Source organism: Humulus lupulus, chromosome 8 (genome assembly GCF_963169125.1).
Source record: "Humulus lupulus chromosome 8, drHumLupu1.1, whole genome shotgun sequence".
Taxonomy (NCBI): Eukaryota; Viridiplantae; Streptophyta; class Magnoliopsida; order Rosales; family Cannabaceae; genus Humulus; species Humulus lupulus.
Genome location: NC_084800.1, coordinates 103,524,513 through 103,544,759, shown reverse-complemented (window position 1 = coordinate 103,544,759; position 20,247 = coordinate 103,524,513). Strand labels below are relative to the sequence as shown.

The 20,247-nt window shown below is 37.6% G+C and overlaps 1 protein-coding gene across 1 annotated transcript in view; it reads right to left on the bottom strand.

The window, feature by feature from the left end:
• The window catches only part of LOC133798257 (anaphase-promoting complex subunit 1), a 28,895-nt gene extending 11,010 nt beyond the window's left edge, over positions 1-17,885 (bottom strand). Inside the window, exons 1-29 of the mRNA XM_062236493.1 lie at positions 17,524-17,885; positions 17,308-17,371; positions 16,678-16,762; positions 15,845-16,131; positions 15,612-15,717; positions 15,374-15,534; positions 15,065-15,252; positions 14,878-14,947; positions 14,115-14,282; positions 13,403-13,887; positions 6,787-7,246; positions 6,282-6,620; positions 5,619-5,702; positions 5,426-5,518; positions 5,282-5,341; positions 4,610-4,708; positions 4,165-4,305; positions 3,932-4,012; positions 3,596-3,667; positions 3,225-3,296; positions 2,435-2,528; positions 2,259-2,341; positions 2,012-2,068; positions 1,769-1,846; positions 1,547-1,668; positions 1,299-1,459; positions 878-954; positions 681-791; positions 491-592 (exon numbers count right to left, since the gene is read on the bottom strand). Of these exons, the coding sequence (XP_062092477.1) occupies positions 491-592; positions 681-791; positions 878-954; positions 1,299-1,459; positions 1,547-1,668; positions 1,769-1,846; positions 2,012-2,068; positions 2,259-2,341; positions 2,435-2,528; positions 3,225-3,296; positions 3,596-3,667; positions 3,932-4,012; positions 4,165-4,305; positions 4,610-4,708; positions 5,282-5,341; positions 5,426-5,518; positions 5,619-5,702; positions 6,282-6,620; positions 6,787-7,246; positions 13,403-13,887; positions 14,115-14,282; positions 14,878-14,947; positions 15,065-15,252; positions 15,374-15,534; positions 15,612-15,717; positions 15,845-16,131; positions 16,678-16,762; positions 17,308-17,371; positions 17,524-17,750 (4,227 nt within the window). The 5' untranslated portion in view covers positions 17,751-17,885. The remainder of the gene's footprint in view (positions 1-490; positions 593-680; positions 792-877; positions 955-1,298; positions 1,460-1,546; positions 1,669-1,768; positions 1,847-2,011; positions 2,069-2,258; positions 2,342-2,434; positions 2,529-3,224; positions 3,297-3,595; positions 3,668-3,931; positions 4,013-4,164; positions 4,306-4,609; positions 4,709-5,281; positions 5,342-5,425; positions 5,519-5,618; positions 5,703-6,281; positions 6,621-6,786; positions 7,247-13,402; positions 13,888-14,114; positions 14,283-14,877; positions 14,948-15,064; positions 15,253-15,373; positions 15,535-15,611; positions 15,718-15,844; positions 16,132-16,677; positions 16,763-17,307; positions 17,372-17,523) is intronic.
• Between the last annotated feature and the right edge of the window lie 2,362 nt (positions 17,886-20,247).

Below are 20,247 nucleotides of genomic sequence, written 5' to 3'. Positions count from 1 at the left end.
TTAAACACCCTAATAGTAATAACTATAAGTAAGAAGCAGCAATTTACATTTAAACCTCAATGACTCAATTAATATGCAGCAATTAATGGGTAGAAGCAAGGTAAATATTAGAAAATGCATGGTTCAAAGGAGGCAAGCCTCAACCCAAGAAAGTTAGGTTGAGTAGTCAGGCGCATGATTTGCTCCCATGAGGTCTAGCATTCAATTCCTCACAGGGACCTGCCTAGCAATTATTTAAAAGTTTCCTACCTCCCAAAGATTGTAGGATTCAGGAGAAAGATTAGTAAAAAAGAAAGAGTTACATAGTGCCAAAGATCAAACAGCACAACTTAAAGTTAGTTTGTGCCTCAATATAACATTTATCACAATGGTTAAGCATCGTCAGTCAAGAAAATAACACATGAAAAAAATATCCTTCTAATGGGTCCAGCAAAATAGAATGCGACATCATAACATTGGGAATTCATACAAATCGTAAAAAAAAACTTACGGCCATCTGAACACCATAATTAGCATGCCCATCTGCAGAATTTCTGCTGCGGAGAAATCTCAATAGCTTAAAGGTCTGTAAATGACCAGAACCAGCCATAACCTAATGTCATACATGAGAACTTCAAGTTCAGCCATGTTTATGAATGAAAGGAAAGGAGACAATTAAAAGAAACCACATGTCCACATACCACAGAAAGTGAAAGAACAATTAGATGAAGGGATATCTCTAATGTTCCTCGATCCACATAGTGGGACAATCCCCTTGGGAAGCTTCCACTTATAGCAGCAACTGGTTTGATCTGCAAACCAAATAATAACAAATAAAATGTTTACCTATAATACTTATATTATTACAAATTAAGATAAACCAAATTGAATGTCAAACCTCATTCAGAAAATAGATAGCATAGCTATACAATAACTCCTGTGCATTCCCATCCTTCGTACCCGCGAACCTCAATCCTGTTATGAAAATATGAAGTTGGAAAGGCATTGACCTCCAAATAATTTGCTTATTAACATCTTAAAGTAAGGAAACTATAAAAGCTCAAAATCAAAGAGCCATAGGAGCTCAATAAATAAATTGTTACATGTTAATAGTAGAAAGTAACAACATTTTAATTAAACTATGCACTTTACAAGTTCTTTAAGTTTATATAAGTTAGTTCAGCAGATAAACAGCTTGTAATAAGTTCCTGTGTATTCTAATTCTATATGGAAAGCATCAAGCAAAACATTAAAAGATCATCAAATACCCAGCAGTATAAACCAATGCTTCTCTTACAATAAATGAAATTACATCCTACCAAGAGAAATACAAGCCCCTGCCACTATATTGACATAAGCCTGCACAAATACTTCAGCGTCCATTTCATCCATATCACTAGTATCATCGCCAAGCCGTTGAACACCATTTTTCACAATATCAGGAATCTGAGACTGAATCCAATCTTGAGAGGGATGAACCCTGCAGCAGAACAGCTTAAAGAAGTTAGATGAAATAGCTATTTATATGTAATTCAACAGTTGGACTAGTTGAAAGAATCAGCACTACCTGCTCCACATTATCAAATTCCGAGCAATGACGCGAAGCATGATGAAGTCAGGCCTAACATATTGCAAGTCAAAATGTGTACGAGGAATAGAGAGCTTAGACACAATTGTCTCTGATTCAGTCTGTCATAGATATGGAGCAAAGAGGGAAAAGTAATAACAGATTAACTTAATGCATTTTTCCTTTATGAATGGTGAGAGAAAAATATAGATAAGATTTTACCTTCAAAAACATTAAAGCAAGAGCAATAATCGCTCCAGGGGCAGTGACATCAACATTAACTGCATTTCCATCCATCATCTACAAATAAATAATAGCACATGAGGAAAAATAAATGTTTTAAAAAAGTCTTTTAAGGGAGGAGAAGTCTGACTAAGTTTCTAACTTTTTTTTTTTTTGACAGAAAGAAGTTTCTAACAACTTTAGTAAAGTGACTAATACAAAACTAAAGTATGTAAATGACACCTGTGCTGCAGCACGACTGTGCTCATCTGTTGAAAGTCCTGAGGAAAGGGATTTTTCCTGATAATAAAAAATAATAAGAAAAAAAAGCAATTTAACTAAACCATAAAGAATTAATTGACATGATTGAACCTTCATTCAGAGCATTTACAACATATAAATGAATCAGTAATAAAGTGGGGGTAAGCATACACATACAAGGACTAAAATGGTACAGAAGAATGAAGAACCTAAAATTCAGAAAACCTACATTATGAACTTCTTTGCCACCAATATAATGGAACAACCGATCAACCATAGCATCCATAAAGCCAAGTGCATCATAACCTCGACCTTCATTTAAAATTGACGTAGTTACAACCAAGATTTTACTATACATATATTACATCAAATGCATACTTATATACACCTGTCTAAAGCATATACCTACTGCAACAAGACCCAATGAGAATCCTGCAGAAACAGCATAACCCTCCCTTTCAAGTACATTATCACCTCCACTTCTACGTCCTATTTCACCCTGCAGAGTTGATTATAATAAATGTGGGAACATCTTACAAAAGAAAAAAAGGCTATGTAATGGTACTAATGGAAATTAACCTAGTTTCTATTGAGAAATTATAAGTGCAGATGATTTATATATATATACAAGAAACATAAAAGCAGATACATAAAAAAGAGAATAAGGTATCCAATTAAAAAACAGCAATACAAAAGCTAAGGCAAAAAGGAACAGAAAATAAACTGAACACTGCTATAACAATAGTACTAATGATTCTTTAATCCAGTTTTCTAGCCTCTGTGATGTGTGTGTGTATTCTTAATTTGCAGTCTATAGAGGTATGCAGTACTCAGACCAGGTATGGGAAAGAGCTAGTGAGCTTGGGTTTGTTCTATCAGAATTCACTCAGAGACAATCCCCCATCCACAACAGTAAGCTTCCAGAAGTTCATATTCATATTCCATAAAGTTGAAATTGTTTTTTTCTTTCTTTTTGTAATTTTTTTTCTGTGGGTTTTTATTTTACCCATTTTTTATTGTATTATTTTTTCAATTTTAATGCAAGCTGAGGTTGTGTCAAATAAATAAATAAAGTTGAAATTGTGATTTTTTTTTATTTGAAGAAAAAATGTGTGATGCTTTTGAGCACAAACTAAGAACAGTATCATGCATATTTAAGATGTAATGACTAGAGAAACACATAAAGGAAATTTACCAAGAGAAACTGCATCGTTTGAGGATGAGCAGACCCTTCGTAAAGAAGACCAACTGACATTAGACCTGCTGACTGATTAACAAATAAAAAAGAACTCGTTAAAATCACTAGATGGAGGAAAACCAAATAATTCTACAAATCAGAACTGTGGCAAATAATGATTAAGCACTTCATCATGTAAGACCAACTACAAAGCTGAGGTAAGGGAATATTAGATAATAAGACTAAGTCACAACATCAGAAAGAGGAAACTAAATGCAAGACAAGTGTGGCACTACAAGGCAAAGTTTGACAAATGTGTGAATCTGGTTTATGAATATCAATTGGTCACTGAAAGATTTCTAGTGAAATGAGAATAACTTGATTGATACCTGTAGAAGGGTTGGCAACTCCAGCTCGGGAAAGGAAGAAGGATGTCGAGCAGGTATATGAACATAAAGAGACTGTAGAAGTATAATAAAGAAGTTTCAGACTTTCAGTTGACAATGTTAAGTAATAAACATGTAGACATCTTGAAATAATAAAAACAGAATTAAACTTCCGCAAAAATGAAGTCCCATTTATTACAAGTTTCCATCATATAACATGAGCATTGATGCTTCATCTATAATTATGTGTGTGCGCGCGCGCATACGTGTGTGTGAATTTATGTCGAAAAAGAATAGCAATTAGATAAACAGCCAAAAATCAAGAAATCATATATTTACTTTAGATATCGATGGATCCATAGTCCCTCTATAAGAAGCTGCCAGGCCAAGCATCAATCCCACAGTTGTGCTTTCATGTTCCTAAAATAAAAGAAAACAAAATAATTTCCAGGATAACACAAACAATGCTGAATATATTTATATGATCACAAATAAAAACTTAAAAAACTCCAACATGGGAAGGCAACCAAAGGAATACTGTATATATATCTAGTAAATAGTGAAGTCCAAACCTGATTGTAATACTGGAAAATATCTGTAAGAGTTAAAACACGCAGATATCCATGCAACCCTAGTGCAAGAAGAAGTCCAGCATGAATAGCATTTGGTTCTTCAGGTTTGTTATATATAATCCAGGTTCTTGACATTTTACCCTGCAAACAAACAACTTCTGTGTATCTAATAAAACTCAATAAATGCAATTCACATGTTATTAATATTATATACATATTTCACAGTAAGACAGGTAAGGAAAAGAATTAAAGATAAGCACGAACTTGAGATCACTAGTTCTCTCTACATGATAATAAAAAAAAATGAATAATAGGATGTCACAAGAAGCATCAGCACACCATTTACAGAGGACTTACATCAAACATTCATCACCAAGGAATTTGAGAGAAATGACACTATAAAATTTGTACATATGATGCATCTACATCAGGTAGGAGGATAAACCTGAAGTGGGGCCAGCCTCAGTCCAGCAGCTACAGCATTGTGAAACTCAGGCCAAGATTTAAGTTCTTGTATGTTCCTCACAGTTGGGTCCAGATTCACCTTTTCATTAAAAAAGTTACAAGTAGAATAAGGCACAGGTGAAACAATAAAAATGTGAAAATGAAAGGCAAAAGGTACAAGAAAATAAAGAGCAAATCAACATTTGTCTAAATAAAAAAAAACATATTTAGAAAACATTTATGAAAAAAAGCATAATGAACAACCCAAGGAAAACGATTGTTCAGAAGTAAATAAATGGACACGTATAAGAACTTGGAAAGCAAAAGGTCAAATAAACAACAGAAACCAAACAATTTCTTATGTGGATAAGTAACAAACTATACAAATTCTATATAACGAAAAGAAAAAAAAAACATGACTGAAACAACACAAGTTGACCTAGGCCAACCTTAATATTTTGACCATCATTAATGGAATAATCCTTAATTTTATCTTGTTAAAACAATCTGGTATTTTTGGGACAAGCCTTTGAAAATTATATATAACACTTTAAGACCTGCCATATAAATGCAGAAAAAAGCAATTCAGATCTGCACGTACAACCAAAATACTCAAAAGGACAGACAAAAAAGAAAACCAGCATATCACAGAAACAACATGATTTGAACATACAGTTGCATTCTGTTGGGCAGGCAACCGGCCTGCTAAAACAAGCTTTGGGACTGCAAAGACCTGCACACAAAATCCCATGAACCCATTATAAAAGAGAAGGCAATTATTCAAGTTTCCCAGAACATGTACACATGCTGAAAATACCTCAGTCAAAAGTGTATATATTGTTCCAAGAGTGAATGCCCCACGACCTAGAGGAAGGGAAGTAGTTCTTTGTGCAACATGCCATAACCGGGCCTTCATAAATACCATTTCGATTAACCAAAAAAAATGAACATATCAAACAAAACAAAAAAGAGGAACTTACACTAAACATGCACGTTTTAATAAAATGTACCTGTTGAAGGTCCTGGTCAGAAGCACTGGGATTAACGGATGTTTGAATAGCCACAGGTCTTGCAGAGCATAAAAGGCGTCTAACCTGGTAGAAGGAAAGTAGCTTTAAACTATAAAAAACTTGAAAAGAAAATAAATTCAGAAGAGCTATTTGCACACCAAGGGAAAGAAATATACACCTAATATGATGAGAAAGATACACCCTGACTAACAATAAAATTTGATAACAACCACAACTTGTGATGCTGGACAAAAACCTATATTAACAATTTAACCACCCTCAATCAACTGCAGTGACCTTTTGTAATAGATAACAACGATGGCCAGAATTCTAAAACTCAACAAGTTTGGTGTCGTGTTGAAGCTTCAAAATCCTAGAAGCCCAGTTAAAAAAAACAATAAACTATTATATAAAAAAAAAATTGCTATTACTGAAGATATGGAATTTTATCTAGACTTACATTATGGCCAGTAGAAACTGGACATAAGGGCGCACGCATATGGAATCTCAGCAACACTCATCCAATATAAAGGGAAGAAGACAATGATTTTATAGGCAACTAGAAAATGTAGGAAACATATGCACACAAAAAAAAAATAGTTTTCGCAAATCTAATCTTCTTCAGATTAGTGCTTCCATTCTGTTGAAAGAACCAAAAATTACCTCATTTAATCGTAAATCACGGCCATAGCGCAACTGTGTGCTAGAGTTGAAAATATGCTCCATGCCATCTGTCATAGAACCATCAATAGAATCTGTATCCTCAAACTTTGCACCATCTAATCTGATTGAATCAGACACTGTGGAAGGAATTGTCACCGGATGCAAATGTAGCATGTATGGTGTAGAAATAGAGATTAAATTCACATTCGTTTGGGTTTCAAACTCCTTGAATTTGCATGATCGTGCCAAACATGACAAAGCCAAGTCCTCTCGACCAAGCAACACATATGCAGCTGCTGGCCAGTCAGTAGGAGGAGATTCCCGACACTTATCCAATGCCTACAGAGTGCAGAAGCAAGCTGAAATTAGTATAAACACTGACTCTAAAGAGGATAACCAATGATGGCTAAAATTTCCAGCAAAAATTAAGCAGAATAGAAAAATTATGTAGCAATTGCAAACTTTTTTCAACCATTTCACATTTATAAGTGGCAGCATAACGTACATGTCGTAGAGGTAGGGAAACTCCAGAAGGCAGCAAATCAAGTTGCTTCAGTCCAAACTTTTCTCCAACCATTGCCAAGACAGTAAGTTCCTCATTTGTGCAATGTGATCCCACAGCAATATTACAGTAAACACCAGATGAAAGTTTTTTTCCTATTTGTTTAGCACCAGATAACAAACTGTAAAAGGAGACAATCTTCCGAGCCCAGCTCACAACAGAACTCCCATTTTGGCATATTAAAGGTGAAAGATCGTTATAATTAGCAGAACTGCATCCAAGCAGCAAACAGTTCTCAAGCCATCTGAATAAACTTGGTGGTGTCTTAATTGATAGGGAGGATATAGAAATCAAAATATTTCTGGAAAAAATGGGAAAATCACGAATATAGTGGTCCAGATAGCTTTGTTCACCCAGATACTTGGCAATATCACATAACAGAACTGCCAGAAGCTCCAAATCCCTATAAACAACAATGCAAAGATTGGTAAATTAAAAGGGATCATAAAAATAAGAACAACTGTTAACAATAATATATTCAGCAAGTGAGATGTAGGACATTTGGGTTATTTTCCTTCCATTTTAAATGTGTCTTATGTGTATTATGAGTTTTCTTTTACTTTGAAGGTATTCTGATAGAACCTTGTCTATCGATAATGGAACAAAATGAAGAAAACAAACAGCAAGAGAACCAATGGAATGGAAATAGAGTTGTATTTCTGTAATAACCAGGAATTAGAGAGCCTGGACCCTCCTACAGAGACAGAGTTCACTCCAAAAATATCTACCTGAATACAAATGAAATTAATCCTCTTATTTATACATAGCCTCTAGGATAAGTGGTGCACCTAGGTACTACCCGAACATACCCCTCATAACAGAATTAGAATGTAGTATCCCCTACAGCCCTCTCCACGTGTGCCCTCTTGTGCCTCCTAGCATAGACGTATGTTAAGGGGGGTCTATCAATACCGCCGGCCTGGAGTTTCACCTTGTCCTCAAGGTGGAATTGCGGAAATTGTTGCTGAATGACAGTAAAGTCTTCCCAAGTGGCTTCATATTCTGGCATGTGTCTCCATTTGATGAGAGCCTGGGGACTAGTCTTATGCGTCCCGGGACGAATAGCCAGCAACGATTCGGGTTCTAAGATCCATTCCAGCCCAGCAGTGAGGCCCGAAGGTAGAGTGGAAGCTTGCTGGTGTGGACCCAGCGCTGCTCGAAGATAGGACACATGGAAGACTGGGTGAATGGAGGTGTAAGGTGGCAGCTGCAAGCGGTAAGCCGCGGTCCCGACACGAGCCAGAACTGGAAACGGGCCAAAGAACCTAGGAGACAGCTTTTCATTGTGCCGTTTAGCAAGTGAGCGCTGCCTATACGGACGGAGTTTGACATAAACCATGTCCCCCACCTGGAACTGAACATCACGGCGTTTACGGTCAGCTTGTGATTTCATCTTCTGCTATGCACGAAGTAGATTCTGCTTAAGTAAGTGGAGGATGTCATCACGGTCGTGGAGCTCCTGTTCGACGGCTGATACTTTGGCACTGGAGGGCTCGAAACGCAGGAGCGGTGGTGGGTCTCGATGGTAGACCGCGCGAAATGGTGTCATTCCAATGGAGGTGTGGTGCGAAGTGTTATACCAATATTCAGACCACGGTAACCATTTTGCCCACTGGTTGGGTTTGGCACTGACAAAACAGCGTAAGTAAGTCTCTAGACAGCGATTTACGACTTCGGTTTGGCCGTCGGATTGTGGGTGGTAGGCTGTACTGTGCTGCAAAGAAGTCCCTTGTAACCGAAACAGCTCCTTCCAAAACAAGCTGAGAAATATCTTGTCCCTATCGGAGACAATCGAACGAGGAATCCCGTGCAGTTTTACTATCTCTTTAACAAACACCTCTGCCACTGTCAAAGCCGAGAATGGATGCCTTAAGGGAACAAAATGACTGTACTTGGATAGTCTGTCCACGACGACCAAGATCGAATCAAAACCTTTGGACAGCGGGAGGCCTTCAATGAAGTCCATGGAAATGTCCTCCCAAATTTGCTCCGGAATCGGTAATGGTTGTAGGAGTCCAGCTGGGGATTGTGCCAAGTATTTGTTCCTTTGACACACCGAACATTCAGCCACAAATTTTTCCACATCACGCCGCATTCCCCGCCAATACAAGTCCGCTGCCAACCGCTGAAATGTTTTGAAGACCCCAGAATGGCCGCCCATGTTGCTGCCATGGTATTCCTGAAGTAGCAGCGGTATGAACGGAGAAGAGGTAGGCAACACCAAGCGACCTCTAAACTTGAGACAGCCATGAGCTAAAGAGTAACCACCACATTCTCTGCCCATGGACAGTTCCTGCAGAATCTTAGAAAGTGCTGGGTCCGAGGCAACGTGAGTCTGGAGGTCTGGAATGGAAAGGATATTTGGTACTGAAATGGCAGCAAGCTCGGCAGTAGAGTTAATCTGAGACAGAGCATCTGCAGCCCGATTCTCACCCCCAGGCTTATATTGTATATCGAAGTCATACCCAAGTATTTTTGTCAGCCATTTTTGATGCTCCATAGCGACAAGCCGCTGTTCCAGCAGGTATTTCAGGCTGCGTTGGTCAGTGCGGACCACAAATCGGCGACCCAAGAGGTACGGGCGCCACTTTTGAATGGCTAAAACAATAGCCATTAATTCGCGCTCGTATATGGATTTCAAACGGGCTCTAGGTGATAGCACTTGACTGAAATAGGCCACTGGGCGCCCCATCTGCATCAAGACAGCCCCTAAACCCATCCCTGAAGCATCAGCTTCAACCACAAACGGTGCACGGAAGTCCGGCAATGCTAACACGGGAACGGAGCACATCGCATTCTTCAACTGTGCAAACCCAGCATGAGCTTCGGAAGACCAGCAGAAAGCGTCCTTCTTCAATTGATCGGTAAGTGGTCTCGCAATACTCCCATAGTTCTGAACAAATTTTCTGTAATATCCTGTGAGACCCAAGAATCCCCTCAACTCTTTGATGTTTTTCGGAACTGGCCACTTTACCATTGCTTCTATTTTACTTGGGTCCGCTGATACCCCTGCCGCCGAAATCACATGGCCAAGATACTCCACTTGGGGCTGGGCAAAAATGCACTTCTTACCGTTGGCGTATAACTGGTGCTCACGTAATCGCTGCAAAACAGAACTCAAATGAGTTAAATGAGTTTCCAATGAAGGGCTGTACACCAGAATGTCATCGAAGAACACCAAGACACAGTGGCGCAAAAAATCTCTGAATATATCATTCATAAGGGCTTGAAAAGTGGCTGGCGCGTTGGTTAACCCGAAAGGCATGACCAAGAATTCGTAGTGTCCCTCGTGAGTGCGAAAGGCTGTTTTCTCAACATCATTGGCAGCCATGCGAATCTGATGATAACCTGACTTTAAATCTATCTTTGAGAATACCGTGGCACCATGTAGCTCATCCAACAGTTCATCGATCACCGGAATAGGAAATTTGTCAGCGACTGTCTCACGGTTAAGGGCCCTGTAATCGACACAAAACCGCCAGCTACCATCCTTCTTTTTGACCAACAAGACTGGGCTCGAAAAGGGGCTGGTACTCGGCTGAATGATACCCACTTTGACCATATCCCGCACCATCTGCTCTATCGCATCTTTCTGCATATGGGCATATCGGTATGGCCTGACTGAAATAGGTTCTGTTCCTGGTTTCAATGTGATGGAGTGTGCTCGAGCTCGGGCTGGGGGAAGTCCCGGGGGCATGTCGAAGACATCGGTATATTGTTCCAACAACTGGGCTACTGGAGGACACGCCGTGCGGGTTGAAGAGTCGGCCTCACCCGCTATTGCCCCCAACTGAACCCAATAACCTTCCGCCCCCTTCTCCACTGCTAGGACCATGGCTTTTAGGGAGATTGGCGATTTACACAGACTGGGATCCCCCTGCAGAGTAACCCATGAACCCGCCACTTCGAATTTCATGACCATAGTCCGCCAATTAACTTGCATGTTGCCAAGGGTTTCCAGCCACTTTATGCCTAAGATAACATCTGCCCCGCCAAGCTCAAGGGGAAGGAAATCAGTGACCACTCGAATGGCACCCAAGTCGAGTTCAACTTGTGCGCAAATTCCTTCTGTGCGCACCTTGCCACCCGTACCCAGTAGAACCCCATAGCAAGTGGTGGCTGTGATGGGCAGGCTCGCCGCGGAGACGACTTCTGTGGAGACGAAGTTATGGGTGGCGCCACTATCGATGAGGACCGTTACTTGCTGCTGCCCGATATGTCCGGCCAACTTCATCGTATGTGCGGATGTAATCCCGATGAGCGAGTTCAAAGAGAGAGTGGCCAAGGTTTCGTCTGAAGCGATGGTATCCCCTGATTCCGGTGAGAGGGGAGGGTTCTCCTCCGCGGGTTCGGAGTCCTCCTCATCAGAAGTGAGCAAGATTTGGAGGAGTTTTTGGTCACAGTCATGCCCTGGGTGAAATTTCTTCTCACATTTAAAACACAGCCCCCTTGCTCGGCGGTCTTGGTACTCAGTTTCGGATAAACGGCGGTACGCGGGTGAGCTCGATGGACGGTTGCTGCTTCCTTTGGAAGCCGTCGGGACGGAGGATGCCGTGGGAGAATGATTCGGCCGAGGCTGGGATCCTGACGGAATGGTTCGTGCGACGTAGGGGCTGAAGGTGGGCCGCGAGGGAAGAATAGGGCTCAGACTCGGCTTAGAGGTGGTGGGCCTGGACGGTGGGCTCAAGTGGAGTAAGTGATGGCCTTCTTCCACGCGTTGGGCTGTCTCCATAATTTGGCCCAATCCTTTGGGCTAAAGAATGTGAAGAGCAGCTTTGACCTCCTCCCGAAGGCCCTTCACGAATGACCCCTCCAAGATGTGGTCAGGCACATCGGGCACATCGGGAACACGAGAAGCCAAGACCTCCCAACGTACTCTGTATTCCTGTACGGTACCGGTCTGGACCACGGACAGAAACTCTTCGGACAGAGAACCCACCGGAACGGCTCGAAATCGGAGAAGGACCAAGTGCTTGAGCATACTCCAAGAAGTGATTGGTCAGCGCTGGTTCTCCCATTGAAACCAGGATAACGCGTCACCGTCGAGACCCACGATTGCCGTCTCCAGCATCATTGCCTCCGTCATTTTGGCTAGTAAGAAATACCGCTCGGCACGGTAAATCCAGCCATCGGGATTCTCTCCATTAAACAAGGGAATTTCCATCCGAGGAGGACGGAAATCTTGGCTGGAAGTAGGACCGGAATAAAACGAACCCAATTGAATTGGTGGGATGGGTGGGTTCACACCCTGAGGTACCGATTGAGGAATCGGTGGTCGTGGTGGCGCGGGCGACTGATGAGTAGCTGGAGGAACACCGATGGAGTTGGGTTCGCTGATGGACGAGGCATGGCCCTCCACTGCACGTCGTTGACGGTCGGCGCTGGTTGCTGCGGCATCGGGCGGAATCCGAGCTGGTTGAAGCAGCATCTGTGATACTTGACTTGCCATCGTTTCCATATGCTTTGACAACACGGAATCGAGGTGTTTGGCCACTGAATGCTCGATCGTCGACTGTAAACTCTCGTGAAGTTGCTGAAATCCCTCGTTGAGCTTCAACACTTCCAGGCGCAGATCCGACACTTCAGCACCCACACGTTCATCAATCAACTCAGCCATCGCATCTTTCTTAGGCCCCATGAGCGAATGCTCTGATACCAATTGATAGAACCTTGTCTATCGATAATGGAACAAAATGAAGAAAACAAACAGCAAGAGAACCAATGGAATGGAAATAGAGTTGTATTTCTGTAATAACCAGGAATTAGAGAGCCTGGACCCTCCTACAGAGACAGAGTTCACTCCAAAAATATCTACCTGAATACAAATGAAATTAATCCTCTTATTTATACATAGCCTCTAGGATAAGTGGTGCACCTAGGTACTACCCGAACATACCCCTCATAACAGAATTAGAATGTAGTATCCCCTACAGCCCTCTCCACGTGTGCCCTCTTGTGCCTCCTAGCATAGACGTATGTTAAGGGGGGTCTATCATGTTCTTTCTTGCAATCTTCCATTAGTCAGTTTGTTAAGAGTCTTAATTAATTAGTCTTCGGTTCTTATTCGCCTAGGATTCAATTGGTTGGATATAATCAATTTACAGCGCCTGCATATGACTTATTCTACGTGTAAACAGATCATATTTTATTTGACAGTTCAGTGAAACCTCTTGAGGTTCATTCAGCCATGTTTTAACCCTAAGAAGCTCCAAGAAAAAGCCTAAAATTTACCCTTTCTATCCCCTAATCGTCTGTCCTCATCACTATAACCTGTCACAGCCATGCCTACCTATGAGGGAAAAGAAAATGGAAACTTGCAACAGCTAAAACAACTTACACCTCCAATTTCTTGCAAGTTATTCAGCTGGAAAGTATTACCAACACCCCATCTCCTTCATTTCTTAGCTCTAAAGTAATCTATGCTGCTTAAACAAGTTTTAAGGAATGAAATGTTAACTCGCTTGCCCAGTGCATACCATTAAATAAATGAAGTGGGGATCAAGAAGAATAGTTCAAACATTTTAAAGGAAATTAAAGTAAACAGTAAAAAAAAACATACCTCTTCCTAAGAGTATCCAGTTTTAGACTCTCATATACTGCATGTAAACAACCCAAGCTCTCCGTTATTAGTTCAGAGTAAAATGATTTTTCTATTATTTTTGTACCTTCTGAATTTGATCCAAAAGAATCCATTTCTTGCCCATGAACTGATATTGAAGAAACTCCAGTGACAAAGTTATGTTTGCAGAAGTTCTTGTGAAACTTGCTACTAATAAGAAACTCCCAAGATGACTCAATTGTTGAACTTGAATGCTTTAGAGTACTGATAAAAGATCTACACATTTTCAGAATAATACTACAAAAAGCATCCCATTCCGTATTAACACCATAATCAGCCTCTGTCAAATATCCAGAGTCACCATCTTTCCAAAGAAGACTAACAAAATGACTATAGAAGCTGGAACTAAGCCCCTCAGCCATTGCTGTGATGCAATCATTTGCCAGTAAAGATGAAGGGCTTCTTCGTATTGCACACCTATACATCTGGATCAAGTATGATAAGAATGATAAAGATATTAAAAGCTATTAGAATCTGGGAGACATAACTAACAAGAAACATAGCCAAATAGATGCATCATAGCTTATTACCAGGCTCATAGTGAACTCAAGTGATTCCACATTCTAAATGTTTCCACACTTGTTTGACCAGAATCTACAAATCTAGAAAAATTGAATAATTATTACCATAATAAATACATAAGCCTGCGCACCTTCCCACTATTTACTATGATATTGATACGGCCCTCAATAGCATCAGCTACACCTATAATTTTCAGATCATGGGAAACAGATGTTTCCCTGAACTCCAGATTATGGGAAAGTCTATCTTTACTTAACGTTGAAGGCAGAACATATCTACATAGGCATTGCTTCCCTGACTGCAATAGAAAACAATTGATTATACATAAATAACAAAATGAAGTGGACACGATATAAATCATGCTTAATAGCATTGCAAACAACACCCTTTTCACAAGCAGTGCCTAAAGTTCCCAGTCATTGTTTCTAATTCAAACAGACCAAAACTACTAAAAACCGCACAAACTCCAGATTATAATTTTCTCTTGTATCTTCCCAAGAATGCTGAAAGAGCTTTCCACAGCATGTAAACACACACACAGGTAATCACCTGTTAGGTTCTCTTTATTTCTTTTTTAAATAATATTCTGTAATTGCCTCAAAAGAGAGCAATCATTTTATATAATATAATGCTTACTGAAAATCATGACCTAAAAAAATTAGAAAACAATACATTTAATTTGTCATCATGCAGAGGGGGAAAAACATTATGTGGAGGTGGTAATACATTAATATTCAAATCTTAATACACCAAAAGATCTTTTAAAAAATTTCCCAGCAAATGAATATGTAAATTCGATGTGATAAATGTAACAAGTATAATGCAGTACAAATATATGTAAATTCAATGGATGATTGCATATCAATTATCAATGATTAACAGACATATCTTACATAGAGAAGAAGGGAATTTTCTGGTGCCAAAACAATTATGTCTGCATATGGAAGCAAGCCAACTTTCACTCTGAAAAAAAAAAGACAAAGAAAAAAAGGTCAAATGAGAAATTCAAGTCCACAAGATTATATGAGAATTAACTAACTCTTAAAAACTGAAGAGAAAAGCACAAAGCCACAACTTTACCTTGGACGTGTTACAGTCACAGGAGCAGCTGCAATTGCAGGTATACTCCAGCTCATGTCAGGTTTAATATCAAAGAGAATTTCATTATTAATTTCAACACTCTGAAGCCTTACAGACAATAGTTTCCTTTGTTCTTGGTGAAGAAAACAAATTATAGGAGCTGCATCATCATCAGTTGCGAGAAAAACCTAACAAAAATTTAAAGGGTACTTAACAAAATGGTGAAAAAAACTTGGCAAGTTTTACAAAGTACCTTCATATGCACTTGAAAAAAATAAATACGGGTATCTAAAAAAAATTAAGTGGTACCTTACAAGCAGCTGTTTGCACACCCTTCCCTTGCCATATTCTACGGAAAGAGAACTGTTTCTGTAGTACACCAGAAGGAATAGCATCCAAAAAATTAGCATTTGCCACTTCAAGGTTAGAATTAATGACTTCTACAACCCAAACTGAGTGCTGCTTCTTTCCTGCAGACAACATAATAGTGTCAGAATGAGAAAGTCAAAACAAGAACAAAAGAGAAAAGAGCTTGATATTGAAAAACCTTTGTTATATGATACCATAAGAGGTACTTGATCACTCGTCCAAATTGTTGTTTCATCAAATTCCTTCATTATGTTATACTTTCCTCTTTCTTCTATATAGGTCAACTGAAATTTTTAAAAAGCAAAATCTTTCAACATTAATAAATCAAGAGTAGAAGCAAAAAATGCAAACAACAAGGTCAAGTATCTGACATGAAATCAATTAAAAGAAACAAGTGGTCAAGAAAAATACTTGTGGTTCTTCAAGTGGATCCTTCAGAATCATATGTGAGGACATTGAACTTGTTTCCCCCTTAACTAAATTTCCAAAGGCATTCAGCAAACTCAAATTATGCTGTGGACTGTATTCATTTTCTCTTCTAAGATGAGATACTTCACGCCTACCAAATAAAGGACTAGTAGATGAAATGGGATTGTGACTCACTGAACTTGTATCTACTTGTTGCTGAAATAGTAACCCAAAAGGAAGGGCCCATATTGATGCAATGGAGCGTGAAAGAGGAATGGATGTTACTTCGCCTATCAAAAGCAGGCTATGATTTCAAAAAATACATCACATGGCAAGAAAGAAAGAACGGGAAAAAAAAAAAATATATATGTCTTGCAACATAGTATGTCATGGCTAGTTATAAGAAATTTGGATGTATTAACATTTTAAAACAGTTCCAAATGCATCTATAATCTCTACACCTAGTAAAATGTTTTTTCACTACAGTCTACTTTTAGTAAGCTTAAATACAAGTTGTAACAATACAGTTCATGATTTGTAGGTAAGAGCTGTAACTAACCTTAGTCTCAGATAATTTAGATTTAAATTAGTGTAAGCCTAAAAAAGATACATTATAACTATTGAATCTATGTCTTGCACCTGCTCTTTTGACAACTTCTAATTAAATCCTTTGGAATTCATGGTTCTTGTCCATAAGCAAATATTTTGCAATGTTAACACAACAAGGTAAAGACTTCTACCACGATGGACTGCTGGAGTATATCTTTGTTATAAGAAATGCTTATTGTGAAGTGTGTATATGTTTTCTAAACAATGTGGTGCTCTGGTCAGCTCACCTGATGTGTTGTATATCGTCAAAGAAGCAATTTGTAAAACACAGAGAAGAGCTTCAGCCATATCACCCAGACGACACCAGCGCGCCTTAAATTTGCATAGGAAGTTAAGCAGAAAATTAATATATAAAAGATATAATAAAAAGGAAAAGAAAAGTGAGTAGACTTCTTATATATGTGTGTGTATGGATTTATATTTCCCTAACATAACATTACACAAAAACAGATACAAAGAAGTGAATCAACTTCTGAATATACAGCCAGGAATATCTCTAAACCATACAATCGCTAAAAAGAAAGGGAAAAAAAATTACAGCACATTGCTAGGTAATTTATCCATAGAGAATAGAACCCATCACCATAATTCAGTTGAACAAAAGATGAGCTTCAACAGTCGAACTACCCCTCAAGATCAGCTATAGACTAACCACAGATATATTATTTTGATTATAAAACTGTTGTAACTCCTAGAGGAAGCAGATAACTATAGAGTAAATACAGCAAGAAACGAACAAAATGAGTGATTCAATGAAACAAGAAACCTTGTCATGTAATGTAAGAAAAGTCTCATCATCTACGGTAGCAAAATTATAATATTTTTGTTACTGTATCATGTCATATTCGAATACATACCATAATGACTGGGGACGACAAAGTGAACCTCTTAAACACTCGTGCACCTGTTGACCATATTATCCTGTTACAAAGGTAAATTCAAATTAACAACTGCTATTTGTTATGTTTAACCAAACGAAAATTCAATTTAATCCTCTTAAGTTTTAAATTTTCCTCTTGCAGTTTCTTGCGACTTTCCAAGTAGCCAAACGAAAAAATTTCCCACAACATTACCGATTTCCTCTAATGAAAAGCTCGTGATCGCATCGATCACTGAGGGGGGCAGCCGAGGCATCGAAATCGTCGGCTTCGTCTCTCTGCCGAGTGAGTTCCGAATCGAAGAGGAAGTAGTCATAGTGGTCGGTAAAATTATCAGCGGGTTTGCCGTCGAGAGCTTCGGCTATCAAGCCGAAGGGCTTGAACTCGCCCAGCACTGTGAGCCCACGAACCCCTATCGACATTTCTGGTAGTGGAGTAGACTGGCTAATGCCTATGCAGGCGACACTCCCCTCCCGCTCTTTTCTTTTCTTTTTTTAATTTTTGTAATAAAACGTTAGCGCCATTTGAAACCCTAGAAATTTGCCTGTTTGGCTCAGCGGATAGTTTCGTTCTGACTCGGCAAGGAATTTTGTTTGGCTTCTCATGATATAAAAAGGCCAATTTTGTGTAAAAATTAGGAGGTAACCTGGAAAGTAATACATAAATCATTAAGGCTATGTTTCCCTAAGATTAGAGCTTTAAATACGGCTCGGGCTTTCTAACACGGCACGAAACCAGCACGAGCCTGGAAGGCACGAGTACCGCACGAGCCCGGAAGGCACGAGTACCACACGGCACGAAAAAATATGGGTTTAGATCAGGCACGGCACGAATTGAAAATTAGCACGACACGGCACAACATGGGCCTGAGCACGGCATGGCACGACACGAAAGCATGAACAAACTAGCCCGAAAACATGACACAATAAAAATCCCGATATTTTCACATTAATTATGATAACAAATTTTTATTTATATAAATAAATTAAAATAGTAATAGAACTTATTTTTCTCAATGTTTATATTTTTATAATTATATAAATTTATTTTAAGATTTGTGAGTTAAATTTTTTAGCATTTATTAGTAGGTATTCAAATTCTAATAATTATCTTTGATATATATTTGTGTAAAATATTGTTAAAAAGTATATAAAAAAATCTAAAATTATAATTTAAACAAATAAATGTATTTGGATTGGTGGTAAGTCTATTGATTCTTAAAGAAGACGTAGAGGGTTCAATTCCCCATCCTCACATTTTTTTTTGCAATTATAAAATGGGTCAGGTAGGGCCGACCCACATTTACAGCTCTACCTACGATAGATGGGGAGTTTAGATATGATGGAGACTATGATCGAAGGAGATGATAGTAGTTTTCTTTTATGTTGTTTAGTATGAGAAATGAAGTTAGAAGGATGGATGAAGAGAAGAATAATTATTCAAATTATTATATTATTTTTTGTAACATAAATATTTGTTACTTTTTTAAAAAGGATAATAATAGTATTTTATACATTTTGATTGTCTTTTTCTTGAAATGATTGAATTTTAATAGTTTGTAGGGAGAGAATCTGCGTCCATGTCTCATCTCCATTCATCTCTCTCTCCATTCTACCAAACATAATGTAAGTAATTTTTTTCATCAAAAATTAGTAAGAAGATTAAAACATTATACTTTAGTAGTTAAGTGATTTTTTTATGACATAAGTGAATAAGTAATTTGAAATATTGCACTTAAGTTATTAAGTCATTTTTATTTTTTTTGAAAAAAAATCATATTTTATACCAATTTTATCTTAATTTTAATTCATTAATAAAAATCTAAAAAATATACACTTTATAACTTTAAAAAAATATTTGAAATATGTTTTAAAAAAATTTAAATTTCTAACATGAATAAATTATTTTATTTTACTTGTGGGTTATTTTATAAATACATATTTTTACATTTTTATGTCTTTATTTTTTTCAATTTTACTAACTCAAGCTTTCAAAAATACAATTCTAAAGTTTTATAATTACAAAAATACAATTTCAACTAAACATCAACCCAATAGCAAACAGTATTAAAAAAGTAATTTAAAATCAACTAAACAACAACCCCACAACAATATAGTGGTGAAAAAATAATTATAAATTAATTAAACATCAACCCAAAATAAACTAAAAAACAACTTTGAAAAATATATACATGCGTTTTAAAATGTGTCAAAATAAACTCAAACAACTAAACATATACCAAAATAAACTAAAAACAACTTGAAAAATATTACAATTAAACTCAAGGTATACCTAAAATAAAATAAAATAAAACTAAAAATATTTTCAACTAGAAATTAGCCAAAAATAAATTAAAAATATACCCTAGATATATCAAAAATAAACTAATAATATCATTAACTAAACATCAACCCAAATTAAACTAAAATAAATCACAAAAAATTATAAAAATACACATAATATTTAATAAATTTAGAAAAACGAAAATTAACCCATCATATACAATGAAATTACCAAAAATTAATCTAAGTTATTAATATATATATATATATATATATAAACCGAGCTTTTTTGCCTAGTTGTTATACTTTTGACAAAATTACCAAAAATCAATCATTAAAAAAAAAAGAAATCAGCCAAATTAATAATATATATATGTTTGATATAAAAGTATAGAACGTGTAACAAAAATATATATAAAGCAACAGGCATCTTTCAAAAATAAATAAAGCAATAATTAAATATATATATTTATATATATATATATATTAGTGGAAGAGTTTTCAATGGTTACACTCATATATGGGTACTAACAATTATGATGATGTGGCAACATAGTTACTTGGTATAAGAAGTCACCAACAGGTAAATATTTTTTTTTACATTAATTTTGAATTTAGTTTTTTTTTTTTGCCATAA